The sequence below is a fragment of the Desmodus rotundus genome, chromosome 9 (assembly GCF_022682495.2).
Source record: "Desmodus rotundus isolate HL8 chromosome 9, HLdesRot8A.1, whole genome shotgun sequence".
In the NCBI taxonomy this organism is placed as follows: Eukaryota; Metazoa; Chordata; class Mammalia; order Chiroptera; family Phyllostomidae; genus Desmodus; species Desmodus rotundus.
In genome coordinates this window covers 11,889,610-11,909,576 of record NC_071395.1, presented here as the reverse complement: position 1 = coordinate 11,909,576, position 19,967 = coordinate 11,889,610, and the positions used below count along the sequence as shown (strand labels likewise).

Below are 19,967 nucleotides of genomic sequence, written 5' to 3'. Positions count from 1 at the left end.
GTAGTGTCACGAATGTGCGGTAGCTTGGTGAGAACTTAGTTTCATTATGTTCATGAGCCCGACAATACTAAGAAGTAGAATGCTCGTTACTGCCCTCTTTTGACACAGGGCTGTATAAGCCTATCTCCTTTTTTTTTTCTTGGTTTATACAAATTGTTAAAAATTAGATTGTAGAAGAGGTTGTACTTTATACCTTTCCTATACATTTTCAATAACTTTTCAAATTCTTCCTCTTTTTAGGCTCTCTGGTTAATCATCTTTAGAAGACTGGATTTCGGGATACCTACTCCACTCCTGTATTGACTTTTAAGACATGATAATGCAAACCTATAATACTGGCAATCATCCATGAACCGTTAATTACACTGATTAATAGCATTTCAAGCTTCCTCAGGGAATAAACAATGACATCAGCAGTGGTTGACAGTGGAGGTTCTGTTTTGGAGCTTTCCAGCAATGGAGTAGAAAATCAAGAGGTTAGGCATCCATTATATTACATTATTGTTTTGTTCCTAGAATCCAGTGTATGAAATGGTGTTGAAATTAATGGGAAACAAGTGTTTGAGAATGGAAGTGTATAATGCATGAAATCGTACATGTACACGTCCCGTGTCCTCATGTAATTTATGTACTCGAAGTTTGAGGGAATGTACTGCCGGTCTCCCCGGAGTTGTTGGAACATGGGTATGTTGGAATGACCTGGGGGGAAAAAATTGAAAGGAAGAATGCTGTAGTATTAGTTGAGAAAGTGATTTAATTTCTGATAAAATTTATTGTTTTGGATTATAGAGGGTTTAGGTATATACTGTACTTAAATTCATCTTAAATTGGAATTTTGTATCTCCTTTAGTTGCAGTCTTAGTTTTTTGTTATTTTGTTACATCTAATTCAGGGTAGGGGTTCCATCATATTTTAATCGTGTGTATATTTACGAATTTTGGTAATTTGTAAATCAGAAAATAAATTCAGGTTTTGAAATTTTATACATGTAGAATTTCTTACATTATTAGCATTTTTGGTTATTTTCTTGTTAGTGATAACATTAAAGAACAAGGGATGGGAGTGGAAAAATAACAGTACCAGAAATATATGAACTTCCAGGGCCTGGCTTCTGTTCCCACCACTCAATAAAGACCAAACGTTGGGAAGGAGCTAAATTACAATGTAATAATGCTGTCATGCTAATGGGCAAATATTTGATCAGTGGTGAGTTGGGAAAATGGAGAGTTTACTGTATTTAGGAAGTCTGTTCTCCCTCTGTTCTGTGAAAGGACACAGCCGTTGCTGGTGCTTAGCGCCAGCAGAGCGGCATGGTGACACGGCTGAGAAATGAGTTAGGACATCGAGAAACGAGTTAGGACATTGGCAGTGTGCTCTGGAATCTGGATTCTTTTTCTTGCTTGCTTGGTGTCTGTTCTGTCTTCCACATAGCTAGGGGCGAATCCAGTGGGAAGGAGATAAAGCAAAGGTTACTGCTTTTCCTTTGTTCTCAGTGCTTGCTAACTCAGACATTCCTGCCCGGTTGGAACCTGTCCTGTTGAGGGCCTAAAACTGGTTCACAGTCATTGAGAGAAGCCATGAAGTAACCAGTGTCTACTGCTTCCCTGAAGATTTACTTTCAGCACGGTCACTTCTAGGTGTGACTCCCCAGAGAGACCAGGGACTTGGAGGGCGGCCATCCGTATCACCCAACCCATGCATTGCTTCTTCCAGAGCTTTCTCTTTGTGCTGCAGTTTTACTCCGTTGGTATTTAATCCTATGAAGGGAGCTGCCAGGGAGAATAGGCAGAATATATCCACCTTGTGCTGATTGGGTGCCGTCGCTGTGGGAAGAGAGTAAAACAGTTTATTTCTGGAAGACTCATATTTTTCTGCCTTTACATGGAACCCTGGGTGTTCTTGGCCTGCAGAATGGATTATTATGGAAGAAAGAATCTGATAAATTAAGTCATTTTACCACGGCATTGTTGACTAAAGATTAGTGTGGCACCAGAGTGGTGTAAACTATTCTTGGGTAACTTTTTCCTCATCAAATATTAACTGACCACTTCCCTTGTGTCAAGTACTTTTTTAGGCACTAGGGATAAACTATTTCAGAAGGGCTGTGAAAAATAAATCAAGTCTAGAGGTGGATGGAGAGGTGGTAGGGGGTATTTTAATTAAGGTGTTCAGGGACCACCTCTGAAGAGGTGATATTTTAGTTTAGACCTAAATAAAGTAAGGGATTGGGCAGTAGAAACATCTGGGGAAGGAGAATTCCAGGAAGAAAGAAAACCCACTAGTATCTGAAATATCTTCTAATTTTATGAAGGGAGTTTTGGAGACAGAATATTTGAAAGACTTTTATCTTATAAGCAACTTTTCAGGAATATATCTATAATATCTATACTCCAAAATGTAGACTGCGTTGAAAAAATGACCTGTCAAAATTTTGTAATCAGAGCTCCAGAATCTGAAGAAAAAGATAAATGTGTAAAAGGTGGTGGGTACTGTGTTGTACACCTGAAACTCATATAGTATTGTGTGTCAACTATAATTGAAAATACATTTTAAAAGATAGTTAGTAGTTGGCCAAAAATAAAAAGTGGTGGGCATTTGAGGAGTTATTAGTAATTTTCAGGCTTTATTTTTTATAACTTTACTTCTTATTATAAAAGTCTTAACAAAAAAGGAATACATTTTATAAAATTAGGATAATTCTGTTTCTGACAAAGATACCAAAAAAGTAAACTACAATCATACCTATTAGTATAGATGTAGAAATCATAAATAAAATAATAATAAATATACAAAATGCAACTATATATAAAAATTCTAGTTACTAAGTAGGATTTAGATATACAAACATAATTCAATATTAAGAAAACAATATAATACATCTCCCTACTAATATGACATATAACATATATGCCAGTAGGAATAAAATACTTAAGGAAATGGGATTTTATGAAATTCTATATCCATTCCTGACAAAAACTTTTTCTTTTTTATCTTGTTTTTCCTCCTGCCTTTTTAAGAAAACTCTTAATAATATAATTACAGGTGTATACTTCCTTATCATTATAAAAAATAACTGTTACATGCTCTGGCTGGTGTGGCTCAGTGGATTGGTGCTGGCCTGTTAACCAAAGGGTCGCCAGTTCGATTCCCAGTCAGGGTACATGCCTGGGTTGCAGGCCAGGTTCCCAGCTTGGGGTGTGTGAGAGGCAACCACACATTGATGTTTCTCTCCCTCTCTTTCTCCCTCTCTTCCCCTCCCTCTCAAAATAAATAAATAGCCCTGGCCAGTGTGGCTTAGTGGATTGAGCCCCGGCCTGTGAATCAAAGGGTCTCTGGTTCGATTCCTGGTGAGGGCACATGCTGGCTTGAGGGCCAGGTCCCCGGTTGTGGGGGTGTGCAAGAGGCAACCACACATTAATGTTTCTCTGTCTCTCTCTCTCCCCCTACCCGTCTGTCTAAAAATAAATAAAATCTTTAAAAAAAATAACTGTTACAAACCAATAGTCAGATCCTGTCTAATAATGAAGAACTAGAATATTTTCCTTAAAACTGGAAAAGTGGTAAGTGTAGGCACTACCATTACTATTATAAATATTTTTTTGCAATCAGGTAAGATAATGAAAAAATACCATAAAGGAGACCAAATTATTATTTGTAAATAATGTGATTCTCTACTCGGGCAAATCAGGGGGATCCATGAAAACCCATTAGAACTAATAAAAGTTTGGCAGGTACAAAATTAATACCAAAAATATCTAGCTTTCTTTTGTAAGGACTATAATTAGAAAAGATCATGGAGAAAAAGATCCCTCTCAGAAAACTGACAATACATAAAATATTGAGGAATAAATAGATATATGGAACTTATTTAAAGAAAATTGATACTGAAGTGCGTGAGAGAAGACTTTAATAGGCAAAGAGGTACACTTCATACTTGGATAGGAGAGATGGGAAGGGTCAGTGCTGTGGAGCAGGGGTCCCCACCCTCTGGGCCGCAGGCCAGGGACCAGTAGTAGACAGGGCGTGTTAGGAGCCAGGCCCCACAGCGGGAGGTGAGCTTGCATGTAATGCGCTTGAATCATCCTCAGACCGTCCCCCCAACTGCCCTGGTCTGTGGAAGAATTGTCTTCCATGAAACTGGTTCCTGGTGTCTAAAAGGTTGGGGACCCCTGCTGTGGAGGACATCAGTTTCCTTCAATTAATACACATGTTTAATTCCATCGCCATCAAATGTGAGGGCAGCTTTGGGGAGAACCGGTTCTGTAAACCTGGTGATTGCACGGAAGGGTGAACATGCAGAAATAGCCGGAACACTTTTTGAAAAGGAAGTATGTAGCAGGTCGGTCTCACAGAAAGAGAGGATTAATGCAGGAAAAAAAATTTAATATATTTTTAAAAAACACAGTAACTACAAGGTCTAGCGGGCATCAGCTTCCAGACAAACAGGATTGGGCATTTTTCCACTTCAGACTGTGATGGAATAACTGAGACCAGATTATACTCCTACCAGAAACAGCTAGGAACAAAGCACATGAAACCACCCCGTTGAACATTGGTGCTGTGGACTGAGTGTTTGTGTCCTTCCAAATCCCTGTGTTGAATCCCTAGCCCCCAATGGTGATAACATTAGGAGGTAGGGCCTTTGGGAGGTGATTAGGGTGTGAGGGAGGAATCCTGATGAATGGGATCAGTGCCCTTATAAAAGGCCCCGGAGAGATCCCTAGCTGCTTCTGCTATGTGGGGGTATAGCAATAAGTCTTTGACCCAGAAGAGGGCCCTCACCCAGTCATGCTGGCCCCCTGAACTTGGACTTCCAGCCTCCATATCTGTGAGCAATGAATTTCTGCTGTTTGTAAGCCACCCAGTGTGCGGGGTTTTGTCGTGGCGGTCTGAAAGAACTAAGACAGCTGGACGGCAGCGCAGGACCGTGCTTCCAGGGAGGAGAGGCCTGCTGATACAGTCTTACTACCTGGAGCACTTTCTGGACCACCTTGTGGGGAGGAAGAGTCCAAGCAGAGCATGACAGCCTCAGTGAGCTGAGGAAACAAGATTTGGAGAAGCTGACACAGCTCATCTGAGGGGCAGAATATTAGAGGAGGAATACCGTAGCTCTGTCCTGGTCTTGAGCTGAATGAGCTGCCCAGGTATAGCATGAAATTCTGTGAAGCCATGCAAAGAATGACCAGAATGTGTGTAAACTCAGTAAATTACTGAAAAAGCTATAGAGTTCCCTCAGGGCTGGGAGTTACTAGAGTTTCAACCAGTTAGAGTAGACTAGAGAGCTTAGGACATTAACGAGGGACCCCAGAAGAGCCGTGCCTTACAGCAGGGCGCGCAGATCAGTGGGACATAGCAGAGACCCGCACAAGGCCGGCTGATTTTCATCGAAGGTACTGACGTAGTTCTGCGGAGAAAGAAGAGCCTTTAAACAAATGGTAGTGAAACAACTGTACATCTGTATGCAAATAAGTGAACTATAATCTTTTCTCACATCATATACAGTGAATAACTCAAAATTGACTATAAAGTGTTTAAACTATAAACACTTCTGGAAGAAAACAGAAGAGGAAATTGTCTCAATCTTGAAATGGGCAATGATTTCTTAGACTGAACACGCACAAAAAACCATGAACTTTAAAAGAAAATAATGGTGGCCCTGGTTGGTATGGCTCAGTTGGAGCATTATCCTCTAAACCAAAAAGTTGGGTTCGGTTCCTGGTCAGGGCAGATGCCTAGGTTGTGGGTTTAGCCCCCAGTCGTGATGCGTGTGAGAGGCAACTGATCAATGTTTCTCTCTCACATCGATGTTTCTCTCCCTCTCTCCCCCTCTCTCTAAAATCAATAAGCTTGTCCTTGGTTGAGGACAAAAAAGAAAAAAATGAATTGAGCTTAAATTAGTAACTTCTCTTAAAATGCCATTAAGAAAAATGAGAAGGGAAGCCAAAGATTAGAAAAATTATATTTACAATACGTATATTGACAAAGAACTTATATTGAGAATATATAAAATAATAAGTTGGAAATAACCCATTAAAATGGGAAAATGGCTTGAAGAGAAAATTCTAAGAATGGCCAATAAGCACATGGAACAATGCCCAGTGTCATTAGCCATCAGGGAAATGCAAATTAAAACCATAGGGAGATACTGCTACATACTTGGAATGGTGTAATGCCGTGTGTTGGAAAGGATGTGGAGCAACTGGAACTCGTGTACATTTCTACAGAATGTAAAATAGCCCCTTTGGAAAACAATTTGACAGCCCTTTTAAAATGAAATGTACAATTACCATATGATCTGGTCATCCGACTCATAGGTAACTGTGGAATGGAGTGGAAAGGAAGGGCGGGGAAGAGCAGAACGCCAATAGGAGCGCTACAGCCATATGAACATGGTGAATGGATTAACAATGGATAAGTCCATACGGTGGAATTCTCAGCAATAAAAAGAGATGAACTCTTGATCCATGCAACAGCATGTATAAATATCAATACTATGTTAAAGAACTCAGACTCAAAAGAGCACAAACGGTTGATTTCATACATGTGGAATTTTAGGAAAGGCAATTTATAGGGCTAGAAAGCAGATTGGTGGTAGCCTAGGCCCATGTGTGTAGGTGGGCGGGGGGGTAGTGCTGGTGAGGGTTTGACTGGTACAGGGGATGCCTGGGAGCCTTGTGGTGTGGTGGAGGTGTTCTGTTTCTTTTTCTTTTTTTTTTAAGGCTTTATTTATTTTTATAGAGAGAGGGGAGGGGGACCGAAGAAAGGGGAACATCAATGTGTGGTTGCCCCTTGTGCACCCCCTCCTGGGGACCTGGCCCGAAACCCAGGCATGTGCCCTGAATGAGAATTGAACCGGTGACCCTTTGGTTTGCAGGCCAGTGCTCAATTCCCTGAGCCACACCAGCCAGGGCAGAAGTGTTTTGTTTCTTGATTATGATGGTAATTTCAGGGATGTCTACATTTGTGACAATACCTAGGTACAGTTGGTGAAAAATAAGTTATTTTATTTTTTGAGGTAGATTCTCCCACAAGTTTTATATTATGCAAATGGAATTTTTTAAGAAAAGTTTTCAAGTTACCCCTGCAGCCTTGTACTTGCCCTGCCTGTTTACACGGAGGGTCTCCTTGCATGGAAGTTTCCGAGATCACTGTTAGTGCTCCCAGTAGGTTTACTAGGGCAAATACAGGCTGTCCTGTTAAATCTGAATTTCCGAAAAACAGCAACAAACTTTTACTTTAAATATGTTTCAACTGTTGCACGGAGCATCCTTAGTATTTGGTGTTTATCTGAAATTCAGATTTAACTGGGTATATTGTATTTTCATGTGCTGAGTCTGACAACCTTAGCTCATGGGGAATGAGGCGGGTTGTGCCAAGACCCACCGACTCTGGATTTCACGCATTTTGAGGCCTGCGTATTTTGGTGACCTGACCAAGAGTATAGTGATCCTAAGTCAAATAACTCAGTGGATGTGCGAGGGTTTACTATATTCCTAGAAAATGAAGACTCCTGATTCTTTCCTTTTCCACCCTCCTTCCCCAGCAAAAATAGCTAACTCCTATACATAGTACGAAGCAATGATTATCTGCCTGTCTGCAGCAGTTGGCCCTGGCTCCTGGTTTTTGGCAGAGGAGAACCTCATGAAGATAGGGCATTGCAGACTAGCAAATGTAGAATCCACGAGTACCTGTTAACATTAGAACGTATTGCGCTTTATCATTCTTTGAGCCAAGCTACGAATGTTTAAATGCCTCTTCAGTTTATACGAAGTACATGCTGTTGACTAAGATAAGGAGGACTCTTGCTCTCAGACATCTTACTGTCTTGTGAAGGAGTTGGATATGTGAACCAATAATTATAGTACAGGATAATGAACAGTGGTACTATTAGGCAGACAACTTGTTCTGGAAGAATTTGGATAGAAAAACTGATTGGAGGGTTATGAGACAGTTCTCTGGAACCTGGCCCTTAGTGGATGAAAAGGGTTTGGACAGATACGGAGGGTATTTCAGGCCATAAAATAACATGAAAAGTAGTCATGGAAGCTCTCTCGTTTGGGAGTTAGGGGCAAAGCAAGTAATTGGACAGCTACGCGACGTAATGTAGGAAATAAGGCAGTGAAGGCTGTGAGGGTGGTGTATTTGTTCCTGGGGGTTGCTGGAACAAAGTACTGTAAGCCTCGTGGCTTAAACAGAAGATATTTATTGTCTGTCAGTTCTGGAGTCTAGAAATTCAAAATCAAGGTGTTGGCAGACTTGGTTCCTTCTGGTGGCTGTGACAGAGGATCTCTCCATGTCTCCCTCCTGGCTTCTGGTAGCTTCTGGTGCTCCTTGGCTTGTAGGTGGTGTTCTCCCTGGGTCTTCACATTGTCTTCCTTCTGTGTGTGTCTCTTTGTGTCCAAATTTGCCCTTTTTATAAGGACCTGTCATATTGGGATTAGGGTTTATCCTAATGGTCTCGTCTTAGCTGGATCACCTTGCAGAGACTACTTCCAGATAAGTTCAGATTCATGTGTACTGGTGGTTAGGGCGTCACCATCTTTTGGGGGGTACAATTCAACCTTTTTTAAAAAAAGTTTCTGGATTTATTAAGTTTCCATTGTTTTAATTCTTATTTTTTTTTAAAGATTTTATTCATTTATTTTCAGAGAGAGGGGAAGGGAGGGAAAAAGAGGGAGAAACATCAATGTGTGGTTGCCTCTCATGTGGCCCCCACTGGGGACCTGGCCCAGCAACCCAGGCATATGCCCCGACTGGGAATCAACCGGCAACCCTTTGGTTTTCAGCCCGCGCTCAATCCACTGAACTACGCCAGCCAGGGCTACAATTCAACCTTTAATAGATGGATCAGGCTTATATTTCAAAGAGTGTGTGAAAACCAATGTTTAGTACGTTAAACTTTCCTTTTAGACAAATGGGAGTTGTGAAAGCTTTTGCACAAAGAAGTAATACAAACAATTCTGATTGTAATGTGAAAAGATGCCCTCCAAAGTTGAGGGCGAGTATAGTGTGTTTGTATACTGTCATTACAGTGTAAAATAGCTGTCACTAATTTGTGCATATTTAACTTTCAAGGGACTTTGAATAGGAATATTATTATAATATCTTTTTTAAGTATGAAGAAACTGAGGTTTACAGAAAAACACGGGGTGGGTGGAGGAATCGGGAGGGATGTTGATAATGTATTCCAGTTAGACATGTTAAGCTTGAAGTATTGGCTGAACATTCCTGTAGTGATGTTAAGTTGGTAGTTTGGGAGATGGTTCAGAGTGGAAAGCAAATATTTGCAGATTTATTTATTTTTAGAGAGGGGGAGGGGCAGGAGAAAGAAAGAGAGAAACATCCATTGGTTGCCTGTCATAGGTGCCCCACCAGGGACCAAACCACAACCCAGGCATGTGCCCCGGACTGGGAATTGAACCAGTGACTTTTCACCTTGTGGAAGGACGTCCAACCAAATGAGCCACGCTGGTCAGGGTTGGAAAGCAAGTGCTTAGTAATCATCAGCATAGAGGTGGTGTTCGCAACCATAAGAACGGGTAGGCTTGCCTGGGATGGTAGTATAGAGTAAGAAGAAGGGAAGTGCTGAAGACAGACCCCTACAGTTGGCTACGTTTGAGTCACTGACGATGGGAGAGAAGTCAGAGGAGCAGAAAAGGTGGAAGAAATAATTTTTTAAATGAGGCAATGGTTTGTGTGTCGTCTGCAGAATGGCAGAGGAGGATGAAAACTGAAATAGAATTTGGTCTTTCTTGACATTTTGAGTGAATAGCCTGGTGGTGGAATCCAGATTATAAGGTATATGTAGAAAACGAGTCAAGGAGTTAGATTGCCTGTCATTTTGAGAGGTATATACAGTGATAAGAAAGAAGAGATGAACTTTTAAATAAATATTTCTGCTTTTTATGATTAAATGGAGGGAACCCATTGAACTATTAAACAAACAGAGAGTAGATTGGGCCCACAACCCTAACTGGTGGGGAAGAGAGTGGTAGCAGCCTTCTACAGAATTCCAGTCTTCAGTTATTTCTGGTTTAGACAATTTGACGTATTTTCTACTGGTAGGGTGGGGGTTGGTGGTTCACAGTGTAAAGTAGTCTCAGATTAATAGTACTATTAAACATGCCATTAGATTTCAGAGGCACGAAAGAAGTTGTAAGTCCCTTGGATTACATATAAGTAAAACACTCACCGTTTGGTTTAATACTAGTTCAGCTGCTCCTTATCGTGCTTCTTTCTAAGTTTCTAACGAGTGGAGACCGCATTGGTCATTACCTGTCCTACGCTTCTCATTAGCAGCTGCTTTGTAGCTGGGTGGTGCTGCCTGTAGGTTGTGGTTACAAAGCTGAGCAAGAGACATGGTGATTTGACTGTAACTATATTCAATTTGTGTGAGAGAATATTTTTTGATGGTAAAAAGTTGGACGCAAATTTTTGCCTTATACAGAGTAGGAAATTCAATGTTAATATTCAAGCAGATGGATACTTCCTTTTATAAAAATTGGAAGTGGCTGTATCTTTGTGTAATTTATTTAAAACTTTTGTGAAATGTTTGGTACAAAATGAAGAGTGTATAAAATATATATGTGTCAGCCTAAGAATAACAAAAAGAATATATATTACCTATCACTCAGGTTAAAAAACAGAAATTACTGGTGTTTGAGAATGCAAAGTATGTCCCGCTATCATCTCTACCCTGTCTGTCCATCCCCAGAGGTGCCATTACCCTGACTTAGGTGTTATTTCTTTCCTTCACAGTGTTATTGTCTGTGCACATATTCCTAAATGACATATTGTTTACTTTGAAAAAAAAATGAGTAGTGTGCCAAGCTAGCTGAGTTAGGAAAGGGAGGCATTTCCAACAGTCAGATGGAGGCACCCAGGAAGAGGGCCGGCGAGCCTGGCATCAGGGTTGCTGAGTTTCAGGCGCTTCTGCTCAGGCAGTCAGTAAGCCGTGTCCTGAGTTAGCTCCTGGAAACACGGGGCCAGCGTGGTCAGGAGCCTGGCAGGGCTATCGTGCGGACCCTGTATTACATGTTTGTTCAGCAGGCATGTGTCACGTAGAAAGAGTGCTGTTCTTTATTTTTGATTTCTGTGCTCCGTGTAGTCTCCTTTCAGCACGTTGGAGTACCTCAAAGCAGAGCTCATCTGCGAGGGAAAGGAGTGTTCTCAGCTAACCCAGGTAGCAAGGCGAGCTGGGGCGGGTGGGCACATCCAGGTGAGCTAGACATGAAGAGCAGTCTGGAGTGGGCGTGATCGGGGCATGCTGTGCTGAGAAACAGTGTCAGTGTTTCTCTTGGAGATGACGGTTGGTTGTGCTGTCTCAGGAGTCACATTGCTGCCGCTGCACTGGTTCCCCTGTGAATCTGGCACACAGCTGGCACCCTGGGCTCGCTCTTCACAGGCCTCCCCGAAGATTGCCATCATCTTTCCCCTCTGTTGGATCTCCTATGTTCTGTATCTGTCCTAAGTCGTCTTTTCATTACAAATTTACTTTTTTTTTTTAATGGAAAACACTTTCCAGTTGCTTCTTGAGAAAGGGTGCAGGAAGGTAAATGTTTTGAGCTCTTTCATGTCTAAGAAAACCTTTATTCTACTTTCATAAGATGGTTTGACTAGGTGAAGAATTCTAGGTTGCAAATAATTTTCCGTTATAATTTTGAAGAAATGGCTCCATTGTCACCTTCCTCCCAGTACGATGGTTGAGAAGACTGAACTGAGTCCCGAGTCTTTGTGTGTGGTGTGTGTCTTCTTTCTAGAAGCTTGTAAGAATTTTCTTCGTGTCCGCAGTATTAGGATGTTTCACAACGGTGTCCCTCAGTACAGGTTTCCCTTAATGTTTTATACTAACACTTGCTAGGTCTTCTCCAATGGGCAGCTTACGTCCTTCAGCTCTAGAAAAATTTCTGGAATTCTTTGATTTCTTGCCAACTTCCCCCTCCCTTTTCATTTTCTTTTTTCTGGAACTCCTGTTACTCAGAGATTGGGCCTCTAGGACTGATCCTCTCCTGTTGTTCTCTTGTCTCTCTTGTTTTCCATTGCTTGGTCTTTTTTCTCTGGTTCTTGGAAGACTGCCTCAATTTTACCTTCCAAGCCTCTGTCTTTTCATTTCAGGTATTGTGCTTTTAATATTTAAAAACATTAATATTAAATATTAATATTTAATATTGCATTTCTAAGAACGCTTTATTTTTTAATGTTATTTGTTGTATTCTGTGCTTGTTTTATGGATATAATATCTTTTTCTCTGTGAAGAATATAGATATATATATGTATACGTATATGTATATATTCTATGTCTTAGATAACTGGTAATACTTGGCTGTCTGCTCATGATTAAAAGTTGAGGACTAAAGCCAGCCAATGAGTCTGCTTACTTGAATGTGTTTCTGCATAAATTTAGAGGAAGCTGGTGATAATAAAGCCACGTTATGAACCTTAAAGACATTAAAGTCATTAAGGTCCCTGACAATGGCTATAAGAAATAGTTGAGAACTAAAAAGCTGATTGGAAACTGTTTTTGGTACAGTGGTGATACTAGCAGATGTGCCTCAAGGTTGCTCTTGTTTCTCCCTCTCCAATCTTCTGCTGAGGTGGGGAGGGCTGGTTGCCTAGTGTCATGGAGGAGCAAGTGAGTCTAGGAATCAAAGTGCTTTTCAAACAGGTTTAACAAGATCTTCCTTGTTTGTACCTCCTCCTCTTTCTCTACTACCTGCTGCTGTTCCATTTCCAGAAGCAATTGGGATTGCCTTCCGAGGATTCTCCAGCATAGTGTGCCAGGCTATGGGTTGGCTTTCCTGGGTCTGCTAGACCGCTTAGTAATACTCACCCATCCACTTTCTGTCTTCCAAGGTCTTGTTACTCTTATCGCTTCTTCTTTGTTGCTTTTATCTCTTCTCCTTGCAGGTTTATGTCCAAAGTCTTTTATTGTTTTCACCAGAGAGTGAAATTTTATGCATGTTTTTAACTTGGCCATCTTCATCCTAAAGCTCTGACTATTTAAAATGTTTAGTTTGTGCCTCACCTCTTAACTTGCGCAGACTGTTAAAGTTAGCCCTTTTCATCTCTCATTTGATGTCTGCATTCATATATACAATACACGAAACTCATTGTGTGGGCTCCTTGAGCCTCTGTGATCACAAGGGTTTGAAAGTGAATCCAACATTTGTGAATAAAAAGGTTGATTGTTTTTTAAATTTGCTCTCGTAGGAAAGTGGCAAGGTTTCCGAATACCCGGCAGTGATTGTGGAGCCGGTGCCGAGTGCCAGATTAGAGCAGGGCTACGCGGCCCAGGTTCTGGTGTATGATGATGAGACTTACGTGATGCAAGATGTGGCAGAAGAACAAGAAGTTGAAACGGAGAATGTGGAAACAGGTAGACATCTCGTCAAATGTTTATTATTTCTAACTTTCTCATTTTATAAGTGTCAACGTTGCTATTGCCAGATGAAAAATGTACCAAACAACCTCTTTCTAATGCTATTTAGTGTAGATTGGAAACCAGTGAACCATCTCGTATTTAAGGGAATTTATTGGTATAAGAAGTTCTGCATTATAATTTTTTGAAGTATAGCAGAATCTCATATCGTAGATCCAAAGGATAAAATTACAGGCCCACTATAATAAAATTGTTTTATCACTTTTTTCTGGGAGTGTGAAAATTGACTAGTTATTTGCTTATAGAGGTCAGTAGGCTAGTATATGAGGGTAACTTTTTTTTTTAACTAAAAAATAAATATGGTATTTCCACTCTATAACAGATGAAGAGTTTCTCTGACTCAGTATTGGTGGAGTGGTGGGATCGCTTTTTTCTTAGGTCAGAAGCATCTTTGCAGTAGTCTCTCAGATTCCTCTTGCCTTTCTGTCTTGGAAATTACAGTGTTTCAGTCTGTCTGCGGTGAGATAACTGTATGTTTAATTGGGGGTTAGTATGTACAGTTCTTGAAGAAACCTTTTAATTTTTGCCATCGACCATAAAGAAAATAAGAGTATTTTACCAGAAGGATTGTAGTGACTATTTTATAGTACTACGCATTAAAATTTATCGTTAGCCATTAATGGAGAAAAAGAATCCTTGTGCTTGGTGTATAGTCTTAATAAAAATTCTTAAATACTTAGATACATTTCTGTAAAAGTAGCCAAGTCTCATGATTAAAATTGTGAGTGTTTGGAGTCTTTCTACTTGTGGAGGCCCAGTGGCGCTTCCTGGGACTACCAGCTGCTTCTAGCTCAGAGCTGCTCTTCCTCCTCCAGCTTTATTTTTTGTTGAGCTGAGGGACTGGAAGCTTCCTTGCGCCTCAGAGCAGTGGTGACCACGTGCCAGCAAACCCCACGTGAAGGGGTGATCAGTCATTTTTCCAGACAGGTTGCCGCCAACTTCAGGAGGCTCCAGGACGCCAGTTTGAAGTGGTACTTGAATGGCAGCAGATAGTGCAAGTCGCAGGAAGCGACCTGTGTTCTTCTGAGAGTTTGGAGGGTTTCTCAGTCAGAAACTGAATCAAGTGGCAGAGATGAATTTGAGACTAACAGGAAGAACAGCTACAAGTGTTATGTGTGATGATATTTTGAAGTAGCTGTTATAACCAATTTCATTATAGGGTCATAACTAAACAGAAAGCTAATAGCACAAGAACAAAAAAGTATGACAGCTGAAGTTGAATGAAAGAATAGAATTGTTTATAATTTCTGGGAAATGTTCAGAAGGCTATGGAAGACTGATTTTGATACAAAGTTAGAAACTGTAAAAAATGAAAACTATAGTGCCAAGTTTGCATCAGAAGAAAATTATCTCACTGTAAAATATTTATTATATTAACATAACAGAGCAGGTGGGTGAAATCTTATTGGTTATACAGTTGATGGTCATTGCTTCATTAATTTAAAGTACTCAGATAAAAGCAATTCCAAATAGGAAGCAAATATAATCCATTTAAGGGATTTTATTTTCTTAGTCTTGTTTAACTCTGAATGTGGTAGTATCATTTGTCGGACGGAGATGTGAGTGATTATGATATTGGAAAGGAGGCTATACAAAGTCTGGGCAAAATAACAGCTACTTTTGTGATATATATTTTTTAAAGACTTTATTTATTTATTTTTAGAGAGGGGGAAGGGAGGGAGAAAGAGGGGGAGTGAAACATCAATCTGTGGTTGCCTCTCGTGCACCCGCCATTGGGGACATGGCCCACAACCCAGGCATGTGCCCTGACAGGGAATCGAACTGGCGACACTTTGGTTCACAGGCCCGTGCTCAGTCCACTGAGCTACACCAGCCAGGGCGTGATATTTTTTAAAAGTGGTTTTTGAACATTTGATAATATTTTTTAGATTTATTTTTCTTCAACACTAAAATGAAATATGAGTAAATAACTCACATTATGCTGAACTAGTCTAAATGTGCCTGAGAAGTTCATCTTAATTTTTAATTGCATACTGGCTCATGGGTTTTTAAGGAAATCTGTGCTTGCTCTGTGCTTGCCTTATTACTTCTAAAAATACAGAATAGTATAGTATAGCTATTTTTGTCTTTCTTTACAGAACAACCCTGTAAAACTTAGAATTCAGTTACAGCTCGTTTAAAAAGGCAATGCCAAATTCTTCCTGAAAACTGCTGGCCCAGATACACCTCAGCAATCACAGCAATTTAAAATGCTCGAGTTTACTCAGGACAAGGCATACAGACCATGAAGTCTACAATATACTGTTGTTTTACAATATTATAGCTCATGGATTTTAATGTAACTTTATAACTATTGGTATATATACAGATTAGCTTAGAAAAGTTAACCTGAGTTTAAATTTGTTTTTGTTTAAAGACTCAAATGCATTTTTAAACAAATTAGAATCCAAATAAATTTTCCATTCTTCTGACACCTACAATGTATACAGATGAATAAAGGTTGCTATGTCTTATACTAATGCATGTTTCCTGTTAGGTAGTGGATTAGGATCAGGCTCTCTTCTTATGGTATAAAGTTTTAACTTAAATTCCAGATATGTGTAAATGTTGGAGAAGAAGCTGAGTGGGAAGGAAAAACAAAGGAATATTTATAAGATGGTTATAGCAGGTTTTATTTGGGGAATTGGCGGAAATGAGATTCACATAGAATAAGATTTCCTTTTGCACATCTAGGAAGCACTTCCTGGAGTGCTCCTGCCCTATAACTGAGGTTATATTCGTCTAAAAATGTTTATAATTATACTCATTGACCTGCACGTCAGTTCCCTGCATTTCCGTCCGCCCATACGTGTATGTCCCCACCGGAGACAGTGTTCACGGTGTCGTCCCGACAGGACTCCTCAAATCTAGTGAGGTATATTTAGCCATCTTCATTATTTAAAAAAAAAAAGATTTCTAATTTTGTTAGGTGTAATTATATGCTATTTTGTTTCACCTTTTTATAGTCTAAAGGTCATTTCCCTCACCGAGCTTATATGTAATAGTAATCCTCTCTTAAAATTTATAGGAAAGACCAAATGTTTTGAAAGTTTACCGACAGGCATATTTAGCCCTGGCCCGTGTGGCTCACTTGGTTGCAGTGTTGTCCCGTAACCAAAAGGTTGCAAGTTTGATTCCCAGTCAGGGTACCTACCTAGGTTGTGGGGTTGACCCTTGGTCTGGGCACCTATGGGAGGCAACCAGTCAATGCTTCTCTGGCGAATTGATATTTCTCTCTCTCCCTTCCTTTCTCTCTAAAAGCAATGAAAATATGCCCTCAGGTGAGGATTAAAAAAAAGGCATATTCATCTAAACGTGTAAAGTGCTTTTTGAGGACAATTTAGGGTTGGTAACCCTGAGGAAACGCAGTGCGGTGCGGATGAAGGATGGTTTTGGGTGGCAGGGCTCCACCAGCTCTGGAGGCTGCTCCTTAGATGGAGGGGCTGAATTGGGGTGAGGGAGAGAGCAGTCTCTTGAATTTCCTAAGATTGGAAAATGCAATTTTTATGTTCACTCAAAAAATATGTATATATGTGTATGTATGACTGTAAATTTAATTTTTATTTATTGATTTTAGAGAGAGAAAGGGAAAAGAGAGAGTGAGGGAGACATTTAGACATGGATTTGTTGTTCCACTTATTGATGCATTCATTGGTTGATACTTATATATGCCCTGACCGGGGGTTGAACCCGCAACCTTGGTGTGTTGGGACAGCATTCTAACCAGCTGAGCTACCCTGCCAGGGACAATAATAAGTTTTGATAGAAATCTTTTAAACTTGTCTGGGAAGATTGAGCTGTTTAGGATCTGCCTCTTTACCTTGCACCTTAACTTACTATATTTATCCTTTTAACCTTTCACTTAATTTATGAGAATATGTTAATAAGTACTTTGCATTTTTTTATGTGCAAGGGCACTGTTTTCAATTAACAGGACTAGGGAATGTTTTCAAGAAAGTGGAGAAGGAGGACAATTGGTAGGATTTGGATGGACAGCTAGGAAGTAGGCCAAAGGCACTTTAGACTAAAGGAAATGTCACTAATGGTTGGAATAGTAAAGTTCAAGGTATGTTTAGACGATTTTGAGTAAATAAGACACTGACAGGAGGTTCCATTAAGAGTTGTGCCTAGATTGTGATTTGAACCCAGGAGTTAGTCGTTAGGTGTATAATATGCAGAAAGATTTGAAGGTTTTGAGTGGAAAGTACAACGTATTTAGTATCTCAGTAGATAGAGGATAAATCCTAGGGGAGAAGATGAGGCAGGAAGGCTAGCTGTTGTAGCATGAGTCGGGATGACTTGAAAAGTATTAAAACAGGGTTAGAAGCAATAGAAACAGAAGGGGCTTATATAAGCTCTGTCACTATGTAAGGTCTAACGAGACCTGGCAGATTAAGGGGAGAGGAATAGTTAAGATATCACTCTGGTTTCGACACTAAGTGTTGACGATAGTATTGTATAGGAATTTGAGGAAGCAGGTGAGTTTGGTAATAGGTGTGTTGATTTTGAGTTGAAGTACAGCTTTAAGGGAACATATGCAGGTATTTAAAGATGCTCAAATGTATAGTCAGGGCTCCATCACAAAAGAGATGGCATACTCAAATTAGGATAATTAAAGGAACATTTTAATAAATGGCTAGTTACAAATATGTGGGCAAGCATAGGATGATCGTAGAGATAGGGTGGTACCCCACAGTTAGCAATGACAGAGCTGTTTCTGTCCTTTGGTCTTTTTATACATTAAAACAGAATGTTTTGTTTATTTCTGTTTATTTTTCTCTTTCCTTTCACTTCTACTCATTTAAAAAATAAATGCTTAGTTTATACCTTCAGTCTGTACTTTTTCCTGGTCATTTCTTCCTGAACTTAACTGTGCTTTGGTAACTGCATTTATCATTCTCCTAAATCTCTTTGTCTATCAGATTTCAAAGGCCACTCCTCTGCCAGATTCAGTGACCCACAGAATCGTCCAGAAGCAGCTCCTTCTTGAGCCGTCTTATCTACTGAAACACTGGATTCTTCTTCTTGCTGCTTTACTTATTGCCTCCGGCATACACTGTGCTATTTAGGCTTCTGAGCTTTTGCTCAAATAGTTTTCTATGAAGAATGTGTGCAGGTATCATCCATTCTTTAAGGTCCAGCTACATGAACTTTCCACAGTGATTGTGGCCTACATTAAACGCTCCCTGTCCCGGTCTTCTGTTAGACTGTCTGGATTTCAGCACCCGATCATTCACTTTCTTACACTGTTCTCGCGTGTACACTCCTTTTGTTTCCAAATTGAGCATGGCAGTCCCTTGAAGGCAGAGCTCATGTATTTTAACTTTGTCAAATGTAGTATATAATATAGTGTTTAACACATAGCTGTTAGGAAGTAGAGACTGAAACAAATTGAGTTTTGACTTATAATGCAGCATAATCAAGAACTATCTGTAAAAATCTTAAACTTTTTTTGTTTAGATGCTAAACATTGAATACCTTAGGGTTATTTAAAATATGAAAAGGTAGTCATCAAAAAAATATATACGGTCATTTAAAATATATCAAAGCCATAATGTTGTCATACTTAGATTAATATTACGTTAAAATCACAGTGGGTTTTAATCCTTCTTGCTTACACTGAAATTTTTTTTTCTTACAATGAAATGAGCGATACATGCTCATTGGGAAAATTGGGAAGTGTTGTGAATCACCCATCCTCTTGCCAGTGAGAGGACAGTAACTACTGCTTTTCTACAGTTACTGCTGGTCTTTTTTAAATGTTCATTTGAAGCAGAATTAATATGGTGTTATGTAATGCAAGGAGAATTACTAATCTTTACTAACAGCATTGACTGAAAGGGGTCTGGTACCTTCCCTCTTCCGATCACTGATTAGGAACATGACTTAGGTTTTTAACCAGGCATTAAAACATAAAAAGTTAGACTCAGGAAAGAAAGCAATTATCAAGAAAACTTGGAAAACTTTTTTTGTGATCAACAAAATTGTGTTTAGAGATTAGTTGAAAAGGCAGATGAATGATCAGAATTATTATATAACGCAACAAGAAAACAGTGCTTTTTAAAAAATAAAAATTTAGGTTTTTAAAAATGCAGCTTAAGAAAACTAGATTTCTCTCTTGACAAATGAATCCAATTTCCTTCTTGAAGAGCTGCAAGACTAAGTTGGGTTCATGATGAGCCGTGGTGATTTTTGTATTTGTTATATCATCAGAAATCCTCCCTGTGGCACAAAAGGACTCTCTCAATTAGAAAATACTGTTGCCACAGGGAGGTAGAAGACTGACGTGAAAAACTGGGGACCTGAAAAGGAGCCCCTACCCTAGGATTACCTGAAGGTGAAACAGATTGAGCCAGAAGGAAGACAATGCTGGTAGGTTGGTTTTCACTTTATTGAGATTATTTACAACTTTACATTTAATTATAATTATTTTAACTACCTGCACAGTCCTTTTGTTTGAAAAGTGGCAGTGACCCCTTCTGGAGGAGGGAGGGATTGTGCTTTACAGAACTTTTCCTCCTAAGCTAAG

The 19,967-nt window shown here is 39.8% G+C and overlaps 1 protein-coding gene and 1 non-coding gene across 4 annotated transcripts in view; both read left to right on the top strand.

Annotated features, from left to right (window-relative positions):
* ELF2 (E74 like ETS transcription factor 2) overlaps window positions 1-19,967 on the top strand; it is an 83,020-nt gene that overhangs the window by 20,229 nt on the left and 42,824 nt on the right. For 2 of the 3 annotated variants that reach the window (XM_053912071.2, XM_053912070.2), the window contains exons 3-4: window positions 241-476; window positions 13,210-13,375. In XM_053912071.2, coding sequence (XP_053768046.1) covers window positions 405-476; window positions 13,210-13,375 — 238 coding nt within the window. In that variant the 5' untranslated portion in view covers window positions 241-404. The remainder of the gene's footprint in view (window positions 1-240; window positions 477-13,209; window positions 13,376-19,967) is intronic. The other variant, XM_053912074.2, reaches the window with a different exon arrangement.
* On the top strand, window positions 12,354-12,483 carry LOC112312744 (small nucleolar RNA SNORA33). Its single transcript, XR_002975631.2, has one exon. It is a non-coding gene; the product is annotated as a small nucleolar RNA SNORA33 (small nucleolar RNA).